Genomic DNA, 13,434 nt, shown 5'->3' on the forward strand with positions numbered 1-13,434 from the left:
TCCATACTCCCCTCTAAATATGCCCCAGTCTGTACGAGAGATACAGAAATGACAGTACTATGCTATGTGGTATCAGTCGCTGTCCCTCTGTCTCGCCCTGGGGTAGGCCTTCCCTGCTCGTTATTGCTACTTTTAGTTAGTCTAGTGTGCAAAGGAAATCATTTGGTTATTGAATTTGAATGAAACTGAATTTTAGGCCTCGCAATCTCCTTATTCTTTTGGTCCTTCATCTGTAAACAATAGGAAATTAGCAATGCTTAGAAACAGCCTCGGTTATGGTAGCAAGTGCTATAAATACTCTTTGACAAAGACTCCTCACTTTGTCGAAACTTGCTATATAGGTGTTGCTGATAAAGGGAGCTTATTGGATGGTTCTTCTAATAGTTGTTTGTAATGTCCGTGCACATACTTCCTTTATTGCTCTTGAATATATCATTATGTAGTTTTTAGATACCTGGAACAGTCCTTTGAATGTGTCCCTGCACTTTTTTCAGCTGATCTATTCAATGAGATTTTGAAATGCGAATTGCAAATAACACAGCATATATGTTTCGTTGATAATGACTAGTCTGTTTTCTCACTGGTGTATTAACAATCAGTACAGAAGTAAAATCTGAGAAGTGATTGCCAGATATTTGAACAAATGCTATTTAAATTGCAGTTGGCTGCTTCCTTCAAGACCTGTGTAGAAGCAGAATAGTTGAAAATGTGCGTACGAGCAATTGGCATGCACCACTGGTACTCAAATCATTTTCAGAGCGGGGTGCTGTCATTAATGTTACAACACTGAAGTCATAGGGATTGTGAAAATTCCATGTGTCACACAAAAACAAGTGTTGCCTATGTATTCGGAAGGAGAGTGGTAAACCTATAGTATGTAGCTGATGGTACATTTTGGAGGACACTGTTGCAAGTATATTATTAAAGCATGGGGTGGCAGCAAACTGCCATTACAGAGGACACATTCTCCTTTGAAATGACAATTACATTTGCACAGGCGTACAGTTTGATTGATTAAACTATACAGTGCACAAATGGTAATGTAGAAATTGGCATCAAATAGTGTATTGATTTGTTTTGATTGTACTAAAATCTTGCTTCCACCACACTTCAGAATTACACAAAATGTGCTACATTTGTGCTTTCCTAATTCTGATATATTCTGAAATATTTGTGCAGTTCATTTACTGGCATTTCCGTTTTGTTGCGTATTTTAAAAAAGAAAATCCTACAGCCTTTTCACACTCCCATTTCCCACCAAGACTGTCACATAAATCTTCCCATATTGCAGTCAGCGAAAGAAAAATGAATGCCAAATTTTGTACTAAGAATAACCATCAATGTTTCAGAAGACAGAGTCTGAGTTTTGACCTCTACTTTGAATGCAGAGCAAATGTGACAAGATAAAAACAAAATGTTAAGGCCTCTTTATTGTTCATTGGATTTCTGAACCCCTGCATGTTTATTTGGGGGGTGGGGGGGGCTTCAGTATCCCTCACTTGCTAATGTCCAGCACCTATGGCATGGCCATGAAAATTAGGAAGATGATTTTGTTTGAGTTATGTTATTGGTAAAGAGCACTAGTCAAAATAAGCAAGCTCAGAGATAGAACATTATTCCTTGCAGACATGTCATATTTATGAACTGGTAGTGGCAGAGATAAGTAGAATCAGTCAAGCAGAAAGATAAGTGGCAGCAAACATTTTAAAGAAATGCAGCACTTTACTGCTATGAACTGGCATACAATCAAGTAAACAATTGAAAACAAATGTACTGTCATGGATTGCTTCAAGAAGAAGATTTCAGAAAGCGAGCACTTGTGGAATAATACAAGGAGACAGACAAAGAAGTGGTAAACAGGCAAAACTCCATCGGAGGAACAAAGACATGCTGGACAGTCTAAAACAAATAAAGCAAGCAAGTACAAAGCAAAGAAATGTGAGTTACAAACAACAAAGCCAATGTTAAGCAGTGACCGGAATGCAATTTTAGGGAAGCATTGAGCATGCCCCCAATAGGTCTTTGCAACCAGGCAGCTGTGCTGTCTGGTAGGCTTCGACCTAAAAATTCAGAGGAATTTATTTTCCCCATTGACTAACATTAAAAAAGAGGCGATGTTAGGCAATAGACAGCCAAAAGTAGACTTTTTTTACTTAAAATATGAGGAGCCTCCTGCCTGAATACGCTCTGCTGGCATATATGGTATGGGGCACTTATAATATGTTTTTGTGAGCTTCTGCTGGTTTCTAGATGGGTTACTGAATTTAAGATTTTGAGATTGTCTCTCTGACCAAGGACACTGTCTCTATTCCACATCTTTGTTAGATGCACTGACTGATTTACAGTCTGCACATTGGTAAAACAGAGGTGCCCCAGAATAGTGCAATCTCTGCACATTCACAGCTGCCTTGTCTTGCTGACAATTATTCAATAGAAACACAGCTGAACAGGAGTGAGTAGTAACCAAAAGCTGTTTGGCTTTAAATGAAAATGTCAGCTGTTGCAATAGGGTCTACAACATTACGGGTAAACCTAGGATATTTTGTATTATTTGGGAAACACCAGCTTTACCTTGCCGTGAGCTCAGCTGAAGGAAGTTTGTTTAGTTCACTTGGACAAGGAATGAGGATATGCTACACACTCTTCCCTGCGCAAACTGTGTTGCAATTCATGGTCCTTTCTATTCCACACATCCTACATTTGTACACATTTCACTGTGATCTCACTACCTACCCTCTATTCACTCTTGTGATTCGGTGGTGGGTTTGGCTCTCGGAACCAGACCTCTGCCTAGAGTTATATAGAGAAAAGATAAATATTGAATCTCATTTAAAAAGGAGATGAGATGGAATCAATTTGAGCTCTGTATGAATCTTGCTCCATAGTTTGGAGGCCACAAGAGAAAGATTATCTGAATCAAGGGATTGACAGACCATTGGTTTGAGATGAATGAAGATTCCACCTGGCTTTATACAGCTTGAGTCTATTTCCCAGGCCTATGGAATGCAATAGTGAGCAACAATGGGACATTCACCAAAGAGGGCACTCAAGGGCTATATTTGGTAATGATACATAGAAGAAAGGTAGATGGCATTCTCCCCTGTTTGGCTTTTCTGAGAATGGGCATATGACTGTGTGTTTTTCAAGTGCGTTCAGTCTATGCGTTTTTGATGATATCTATAAGCATTTTCGAGGTTGTTTGTGTTGCTCGGATGGTGCCTGACCTCTGTATTTCTCACAGGACAGGAACCCACCTTGGATTCTGATTAGATGATGCTTTGGGTCGGAGTGCTCGCTCTGCTCTTTCTCCGGGGTACTGAGGCGACTGAGGCTGGCTTGAAAGGACGGATTACCCAGCAGGGACTTGATTATGGTATGCAACACCTGTCCTTACCATGAATTCATTTCTCATTGTCTTGGTTACGCATGCCTGCTTTTATTTGTGAAAATATACTGTATAGTTATTGTTTGTATTGAGATTTTGCGCTTTTAATGCCTAGAATTCCTAAGAAACCAGAATTGGCCAATGTTAGCACACCACCATGTAACCCTCAACCTCCCCTTTAGCCTCCCAACAGGATAAATGCATTATCTAGCACCTTGGCGCGACAGCCCGTTCAGAGAGAGCAGAGTGATTTACCATTGGGCTGCAGACAGTCATCTGTGGATTCCTGCTCCTGCTTAGAATTTGCTGGTGTGAGGTTCTGCTGGATCCAATGTGTAGGCTGCATGAGTTTTCTTAGATTAACACTGTGGTTTGTACCTGGGGGACATGCTAATTGTTTAAGTACCTCTCGTGCTTGTTCCACTCAAATGTTCACAGGGAAAAAACTAACAACATTCCTGTTGTCACAAGGCCTCTTCAATGTGAATTTACCTTAATGCACAATTTTATCTCCTTGCATCTTGGATTGGTTATATACCTTTTAAGAAAAAAAAACATACGCTTAATGGCGCTTGGCATAAACCATAAAGGCAAAGAGTCCAGGAGATCCAAATGACTTTGGTGAATCCAACCAGAATCCGAGCCCCAACACTCCTTCACAGGCCTTAATTGTGGCCTAAACGCAATCGTCAAAAGTTAATACCAGCCCTGTGTTGCTCAGAGCCGCTATAGTGAGTGGACCCAACCCTGTCCAGTGTAGCAGCCTCTGAAGTGGCTCCTCTGCACAAGAAAAATTCAAAAAACAAGGGGCTAAACTCTGCATGTTTAGTTCATGGTGTGGAGCAGTGCCCATGAGTTTCCCACCTCTGCAGCATCAGAACTGAAACACATTGATAAGGCCCACCAGGGTGTTTATGATCTTTTCTGGGCCTCACTACAGCCTTGGTTCTACCCGCTGTAGCTCTTGGTTCTTCTACTCTAACCTTTGAACTCACATCTTCTTTTAGGGCGCCAGGTGGGCATACAGGTCCTCAAGGACCAACTACAGAAAATATCAATTCCGGACCTGTCTGGTACATACTCTGTTCCAGTGATCGGAAATGTGCATTACACCGTGTCTGAGTAAGTATTCCACACAGAGGTTAGAATTTACTCATAAAGATAGTTCAGTGTGTCCATAAACTGCTCTACGGATCAATTTTTAACTCTCAGTCACCAGGTGGAATACTTTTAGAATCTAATCAGCTTTTCACACTTTTGGGAGCAATTTGTTGTATTGCCATAGATACATTGTATCTAGTGTAACACAAATGTAAGAGTAAACCTACATTACCATAGGAATCCAATAAAGCTGCCCATGAGATGCCTGCAGGTAGCAGGGGATTACAAGCATTGTCAAAGTGAAAAGGTCTGGCTTGCATGTTCAACCTTGACTAAAATACTTAAAAACCTTCTACAGTGAAAACACATAATGCATCTATGAGATAAAGAATTTAAAGTGAAATGGTTTAGTGTACTTTGTTGATGTAAAATAACCCCTTGTTCATTGCAATGCAAGCACTCCATATGAGGCAGAACTACACAGACAGCCATAGCATTAATTGAGAGAGCTATACTCCGGGTGGAATGAAAGACCACGCAAGGAGATTTTGACCAGTTGGTAATTGTAGGTCTGGTAGACAGCTGCAGTGTCAAGCCAGACCTACAAACGTGCAGTAGAATAGTGCTAATGGTATCAGGGACCATACTTCACAGTGTGACATTGTTCACAGGAAGGTGTACTCCCTCTCTTCCTCTGCACTCAGGAGGTCATTCTTTCCAACACCATAGGTAAATTTCTAGGGAGATGCAGGTATGAGGAAGCCATCACAGACTGAGATTGAGGGGGAAGGATGGTGATGGAGAAGGATGGATAATGTTGGAGAGTAAGATCTACGGTCTAGGATTATACCCAAGATTCTGGATACTGGGTTGGCAGTCTTTTGGCACAAATCTCCAGTTTAGTTGACTCTCCACTGGTAATTGTAATTGACAGTCAGTGCCTAGCTCATTGAAGGATGATCTGAAGGTAAGAGCAAGACGAAGTCTATCACAAAGCTATCACAGACTTATTGAAATCATTAATGCTAGTGTCCGGTCAAAGCCATTCCCTTTAAAATGAATATGTTTTTATTTTTTACCCACATTAATTGAACAAGTAAAATTAGACTCTTGAAAGAAAATGAGAAGTTTGTAACATAATCTGCTTTATGTCCCCTAGCAGGTTTGGTTGGTGTATGCTTAAAGACAACTCCTTGTAAGGGCATTTTGTATTTCTGCAGGGCTCGTGGTAAAGGGGGCACCAACGTAGAAGGCTGTATCCCCTAACAGTGGTCGCACCACTTCAGGCCTAAATAGTAAACACTCAGCTAGGGGAGCGCACAGGGCATTTCATGGAAGTAACACAAGAGGCTAGAAAGGCATCATCACTAGGATACAGAAAAAGGCTGTTCCTGCAAAATCTCCCGTAGACTGTCATGAAGCAGGAAGATTCCAAGCTCAGTAATCAAAGAAGGTCACTCCCTGTAGGAAGAAGCAGGGGGAAGCTAGGTGACCCCTATCCTTCTGCTAGGAAACACTAAGGGGGTGACTGAAGAGCCCGAGGCGCCTCCTTGCGCCACATTAGCGTCGTTTTTTTAATGCTAATGTGGCCTAAGGAGGCCAAAATCCATGCGCCAAATTTACAAAGTGGTGCAATGCACGCATTGCGTCACTTTGTAACCCTTTGCTCTACATTATGCCTGTGCTGATCATAATGTATGAAAAGGGGGCGTACCCCATTAGGGGGAGTGAAAAAATGGCGCAAAGAAATGTAAGAGATTTCTTTGCATCATTTTTCTCGGCACTTTGAAAGCCTGCTAAGAGCAGGCGTTACAAGGAGGCACACCATTGTTTTCAATGGTCCTCAATGGGCTTCGCAGGATTAGCATCAAAATTCTTTACACTAATCCTACAAAGCTCCAAACTAACATCAAAAATGTTGCTAGTTCCCCTAATTACCGCCATGGTGCACCGTATCTTAGATAGGGCGCACACATGGTGGTGGTGTTAGGGAGACGCTAAGGGGCGCAAGAAAAGTGGCGCTGCACTCTGTGTAGCGCCACTTTTCTTAAATCAGGCCCTAAAATTGGCTACCTGGTTTGGGTCATGGGATCAGAGTACAAATGTTTGGGGAGGAACAGTGTGTGGCAGTAATGGGTGGTGTTGAAGAGGGACTGACGGTGATGCATCATGGTTTGGTGGTGTTGAATAGGGCAAGGGTGGTGTTTGATAGGGGTGAGTGGTGTTTGAGAAGGGTGGGTTGCAGTGTGGATGAGAATGATGGGTGTTGAGGAGGAAATGGTGGTGGTGAGAAGAGATGGCTAGTGCTAGAGAATGATGGATGGTGCTGGATACTGCTAAGAATCTATTCCAGGGTAGCCATAGTTGTATGTGCGCTGAGGTCCCATGTTGTTCCTTTTCTCATCCTAGGATACGGATTCAGGATTTCCAGCTCCCAGACTCTGCTGTTGGCTTTGTACCTGGAACCGGGATAAAGTTATCGATCAGTGAAGCCAAGATTATGATTACTGCACACTGGCACGTGGAGGTCCTATTCATGTGAGTACAAATGTGAATCCAGTGCGTTTCTGGAGTGTATTTGCAATGCAAGGTGGAAACCGTGGGGCTCTGGACTATGTGTACAACCCAAACTGGAACCAATGTGGCTATGGAGTGTGTATGGAGCTCACGGTGGAACAATGACTGCTCTGGAGTGTGTCTGCATCCCAAGGTCGAACCAGTGGGGATCTAGAGCGTGCATTTAATCCAAGGTGCCAATGTGGCTTTGAAGTGTATAAACAACCAGGGTGGAACCAGTGAGGCTCTGGAGTGTGTGTGCAGCCCAAGGTGGAACCAGTGTAGCTCTGGAGTGTGTGTACAACCCAAGGTGGAACCAGTGAGGCTCTGGAGTGTGTGTGTACAACCCAAGGTGGAACCAGTGAGGCTCTGGAGTGTGTGTACAAGCCAAGGTGGAACCAGTGTAGCTCTGGAGTGTGTGTGCAGCCCAAGGTGGAACCAGTGTAGCTCTGGAGTGTGTCTACAACCCACGTGGAGCCAGTGCAGCCTTGGAATGTGTGCAAAAGCGTAGGTGCAACAAGTGCAACATTAGAGTATTGAGTGTACTTTTCTGAAAAACACATCAGAAATTTTTGTAAATCTGATTTAATTCATGTATTCGCCCTAAAACATGTCTGCAGTGAATTATTTTGCCTGTTTAGGTGTTTTAGATAATACTAACATGTGGCCTTACTATCCACATTAGGATGATCAGCTCCCTCGAGGTCATCACATGCACTCTCTCCAGTCATCAGCTCTTCACCCACAAATCATTGATTTCAGGTGTGTCAGTCTAATTATTGAATGGAAGCAAAACAAGACTACAACACTCTAAAGACGTTATTAGGCTATCACTCAAAAGCCCAGGTGTGAAAGCAGTAACCTTTTGACCTGGAGGGAGGTGGTCACCCGTATCCAGATAGTCTCAAAGAGCATCATGCTTTAAGGGGTATGCAAAGCTAGGCAATGCTCGCTCCCTGGTGACCTCTCAGTCACCTCTGGTGCCTCTTGATAGGCCCTGAACAGCCTGGTTCTATGTGTAAAGCGATCTACATGGGATCAGGAATCCATTCAGTGCTAGTTCCGAGAATCCTCTGACAGCACATGGTCTCCCCGGGGGATAGCCTTGGCACAGGGCCTGTAAGCAGCCTTTAGAGTGGCTCTAGCCAACCTTCTGGAGTGTTCTCATGGTAGACTTCAGTTCGGTTCCTACAGAAGCTACTTAAACCAGCCAGCCCCTCTCCCACTGTGTTGGAACCACCTACCATTTTCTGTTACAAAATAGTCTCAGGTTGACCTCTATAGGGTGAGGATGATGCACCGGCTTATCACGAGACCAAGATACACCAACAACTCATTGATGCCAACTCAGTTGGAAATTCCATTTTGACCATATTTTATACAAATTCCATTTACTGGTGAGCGGAGTTTTGGAAATTTCCTGTGCTCTTATGGAGAAAATTCTAGTTGATTTCAGCATAATTTTTAAACCTGTTATTGGCGTCTAGCGTTTGGTCTCTTTTGGTATGTTTTTTTTCTCCAGTTCTGTTGATCTTATGCAGCCCAAACCTACTGGATGGAGTAGAAACATCTTAAATTGAGAGACTAAATGAATTTGTTCCAGGAAATAAACAGCCAAATGTACCATTGGCAGGGTCTTGTCAGAGTGCAGTGTTTACACAGCATCTGCCATGTGGCCCAGCTAATTTATCTGTGCAGTGCTAACTTTGCCAAGAAAGTCGAAAGCACCTAACAAAGAAGTCGTTCATAAGGGTTTGCAGAATTCTGACTTCAGTAATATTCATGAACCATGTTAAAAAGTTGCCCAATACTAAAGGGACATTAAGGGAGCCTGGAGCAGTCAGTGGGATTGGGATCTGCTCCCTCTGATGCCCACTGCTGCCCCTTACACAGTAGAAGCTAGATGTCCCTCGTAGACAGCTACTGCTTTGCAGCTAGTTACCGACTGCTCTCCGCAGTCTGTAATCTCTCAGCGTTCCTCTAGGAGCAGTTGCACATCATTGATGCATACCCTTATGAGTGCAGGAAGGGCAATGCTAATTTCTGCACCCTTTTCCTTGCCACTCTACAGGAGACGCAGTGTAGACATTATAAGCCCCAATGTTTGTTTTGGACTTGCTGTCACTTTTAAACTCTGCAATGCAGATTTTTGCACTGGGCAGGCTTTGCAACCCCCGTTGTACGTCCAGCCCAGCGTTTTTTCAATTTTGCCGACAGTGTCAACAGGGCCATAATAAACAATCTGAATTCCAAAGCGCTTTCCCCATTCGTTTGTCTGACTGATCCAGGCAAGGCTCGACCCATCACTGTTACAACCCACAGATGGTAGGAGGAAACCAATATTTTCTGCAACAATCAGCCCTCCGGTAGTCTCCGATCCCGATCTTCAGACCTAAGCCCCGTATTCAGACCCACCGCAGCACATTCAGCCCCTTTCCTCAACTTCACCCACCTTAAAGCTTGCAGCCAATCAGAACAATGCTCTCTATAGGCCCTCACCTCAACTTTAAACCAATACCCCTATCCTTAGCCCCTTACTCCACATGCAGACCCAGGCCCATGGCTTCAGGCGCATACCTTTGGCACTGTACGCCTGCTCCACCATTAGACTCCCATCTTCAGACCAGATGATGATGAAGAGGTTTTGTAAGGAGTACAGAAACCCAAATGGGTGTCCTGGCGATGGACCAGACTGGAGAGGAAAATGTAGGTAAGGACAGCGTCAACATCACAGGGGGAAAAGATGAGCTTTATCTGATTTACAGAAAAGAAGAATATTCGGTTGCATGTGAAGGGAGGAAGAGTGCATTATGGTGTTTTGGCCCACTGTAAGAGAATATGTGTCTTCCACACCTGGAACGGAGTATCTTGGGGACCATCAAGACGGGACGGAAAGAAGAGCAGAGAGGGCGGCTGCGTTGATGATGCATGATTCTATTTTGCGGGTGACGAATGCAAAGACCGTTGTGGCAAGGCAGAGTGACTGAACAAAGAACACTTTTAGTAGGAAGCCAGTTTAAGGTAGTCAAAGGCCATGTCATAATTGCATCCCGAGACAGCCTAAGGAGAAGAAGACTGGCAGCTGCATTCTGCACCAGGTAAGTTTGTGCAGTCGGGCAGTTTGGGGGACCGAGGAAAGGAAAGTTCCCATAGTGCATGTGGGAAAGGACTCCTCCCTGGAAAGCTCAAAGATGGTCACCTTGACCATGGTCGCCTTCACACCTTTGACACTTGCAGACCGCCTTGACACTTTCTTAGTCATGTCCCAGCTTTATACCCCCAACGTTAGACCCTCATACACAACTTAAGTCCCACACCCTAACATTCAGACCCACTCCCCCATTTTCAGAGCCTTGCCGGCAGTCTGATAACCACAAATTTAACTTCTGCCATTAGCCAGTCCTTTCGGTGGATGGATGGGTCACATTCTAACCCTCACCATCACCTTCAGTACCTCTCCACACCTTCATATTCTCATGTGACCTACCTAAATGTTTCTGCTGAGACAGGATCTAAGCCCAATTAAGGCTTTTCAAAGCTTGTAACCATATGTGATTAAAATATGACGCAACAGATGTTAAATGTCTGTCTATCTGTGTAACACCCACACTTCGTATTCCCAGTAAAGACAGCGGCTCCTTTGACGTGACTGTGGATGGCTTGTCTATCTCGGCTGCTCTTGGTGTGACACGGGATGACAGTGGCCGCCCAGCAGTGTGGAAGGCCTCCTGCAGCTCTAGTATTGGGGCGCTCCATGTCACCTTCCATGGTGGCGCCAGGTACCGTGCTGATAGAAAATGTTTCCAGAGTTATCCTGTGTGTACTCTTTCTCTCAACCCATCACTCATGTGTTTGTTTCTGTCTTTGCAGCTGGCTGTACAACCTGTTCACAGGGGCTTTAGAGGGACCTCTAAGAGACATACTCAATGAAAATGTAAGCCTGGTTGATCCTTATCAAATACTGATGTGGAGACCTGTGACAGATGTTAGAGAGGTGTCAGGTGAAGGTGTGCAGTGGGTTTAAATTAAAGGGTTATGATAGATTAAGGAGTATGAAATGGGAGAAATGGGCATGTCTCTATAAAAGTGGGGCCAAGGCTTTGCATCTAGCCTTCGACAGACATGGCAATTGTTGCTGTAGGGAAGTAGAGAGTGTCTGCCTTCATGTACAGTATGAGATAAGATCTTAATGCCCAGAGAAATGCGTTTTGGGGTTTTAATACTTTCAGGAATTAGGTCACCAACTACCTCGTGTTTACAAAACTAAAGCACTGCTACCGGCATGTGTGAAGGGTAGCCTGAAAAAACAGTGCAGACGTGTATTATATGCATCAGCACACATACATGTGCCACAATAGAGGAGCATTGTCGGTGGCAATATCATGGAAGCACATTAGGGAAATAGGGAGCTTTATGTGATAGAAATAACATGGTCTGGTGAAATAGTAAAATATTCGATTAAGTAGATTTAACTGTAGAGATTAAAGTCTTTGTATTGTGCAGAATCCTGAGGCATCCTGTCCTGTTTTAACTCTCTGGCTGAACTTATCTTTTCTCCTATTGAATTAAAATCCACCTGTTTTGATCTTGCTCACCAGCAGATTAGAATGCCCTGCTGGACAGGGGTGAACCAAATGTATTCATTCATTCACCCACCCATTGTAGAGGGTAAGTATGTCCCCTCTACCGGCTACAGGAGGTTGACAATTGACAGAACATGACATTTTAGTGAGAGGCACAGCTCATTTCTACTTTTAACCCTGGAAGAGGAATTTACCAGTCCCTCCTTATGAAATATGTTGACTTCTCTTTAGTAGGGGTCCTTTACGCCACCTGCGTCTTGTCGTGAATAGTTATGTAGTATGATCAGAATACCAGAACCGAATGATTGTCTGTGTGAAAAATACAGCCGTAAATATTGTTTATAAAAATATTGTCTCATTTGAATTATTAATAAACAAAAATCTGACTTTAATGGGACAATATTTTTGAAGCAATATTTAAGACGCAATATTTATTTTAGACATTATTTTATCTGACATGCTAGAAAGATGTGTGTAGATAAGGTGAATGTGTAAGTGCTAGATAAATGGATGTACATAGTTTGGTTGGACCTGTGCATTCCACAATCACACAGTGATTATATCACATTGTGGAGGTCCCCCCCCGTGTTACCTTGTGACCTTGTGTACGCTCCAGGGAACCCACATTTAGGTCCTGCTAGGAATAAGGCATGTAGGAGAATGGAGGGCCAGACAAAACCAATTTTGCTGGTTTGCATCTTCGACTGTAGATCCGTTTGGAGTTAAGCTTGCCAATGTGTGGAAGCTACACCCCATCACTGCTCAGATATCCATCCTTGTGGCCTTTTATGACCTCCCACTTTGTCTAGTGCTGGGAGCTACCTGGAAATTGCAGTGACCCCTCCCGGGAACCTTATATCTTCTCCCTTGAAAAGGGCTTCTTTTATGAGTTGGTCACTGCCTCAACCCGCTTATGCGAAGAAAGAATGGAAAATGTGCCCAGCAATGGTAGGCAAGAATTATACATTTTGAGCATTGCACACCATTCGGTTGGTCCTGGCTTCCAGCCGTTGTTCCGTTTTACAATAGACCCTCCAGAACCCATGTCTTGTATTTCTCTGGGCAACTACATGTGCTGTGCTGCACCACCGCACACATCTGCCCAGAAACAGGGCTGTAGATGTTGTTGGTTACCCTAAGGTTGCAATTAAGGACTTGGACCATACCGTTAATGCCTACCCTGAACTAGGGAAACCACACTGCCTGGTGTGAGGAGAGAAGTTGGCTCCTGACCAAGTGGGCAAGGAGCATGCCCCAGCAGACTGAAACCTGTTAGGAAGTTCTTATGAGGAAGTGAGCACCAGAGAGTCATGAAGACCTCAAAGTCCAGCTGTTCAGAACCATAGTGAAAGAATCTACTTTGCAACAGGAACTGGGACTTTCAGGCTACATTCCAGAGCTGTGAATGTTTTTTTCCCTCACTTTCCGTGATCCGCTGTGCACCATCCCTAACTTTCTGGGAGTCCTAATCACCTATTTTCCAGCTAGAGCAGGATTTGAAGGGTTTTCTTTCCCCCTGTGACCACAGTGTCACGTTCCCTTGGTGAGGGTGTTTACCTTGATTCAGTAACCTTTAAGCCACCCCCCCAAGCTTCTGGCAGTGTCACACTTTGAAGACAAAACTAGGCACTAAGTTTAAATTGCAGTCAGTCCCTCAGTACTGTTAGGAACCAGTGGGCGCCCTAAAGCTGGGGTCCCCCCACCATCAAAACATTTTGATTACTACCAGATGTTTATGGTTACTAAAAACTAAGTTACTAAAAGTCTCATAATATTTGGTGCACACAGTGGACCTGCAGCGGGCTAAGT

General features: G+C 43.8%; 1 protein-coding gene across 3 annotated transcripts in view; it reads left to right on the top strand.

Annotated features, from left to right (window-relative positions):
- The window catches only part of LOC138303858 (bactericidal permeability-increasing protein-like), a 94,853-nt gene that overhangs the window by 23,834 nt on the left and 57,585 nt on the right, over positions 1-13,434 (top strand). For 2 of the 3 annotated variants that reach the window (XM_069243340.1, XM_069243342.1), the window contains exons 2-6: positions 3,242-3,373; positions 4,393-4,507; positions 6,896-7,024; positions 10,666-10,821; positions 10,913-10,976. In XM_069243340.1, the coding sequence (XP_069099441.1) occupies positions 3,271-3,373; positions 4,393-4,507; positions 6,896-7,024; positions 10,666-10,821; positions 10,913-10,976 (567 nt within the window). In that variant the 5' untranslated portion in view covers positions 3,242-3,270. The remainder of the gene's footprint in view (positions 1-3,241; positions 3,374-4,392; positions 4,508-6,895; positions 7,025-10,665; positions 10,822-10,912; positions 10,977-13,434) is intronic. The other variant, XM_069243341.1, reaches the window with a different exon arrangement.

Source organism: Pleurodeles waltl, chromosome 7 (assembly GCF_031143425.1).
Source record: "Pleurodeles waltl isolate 20211129_DDA chromosome 7, aPleWal1.hap1.20221129, whole genome shotgun sequence".
Lineage (NCBI taxonomy): Eukaryota > Metazoa > Chordata > Amphibia > Caudata > Salamandridae > Pleurodeles > Pleurodeles waltl.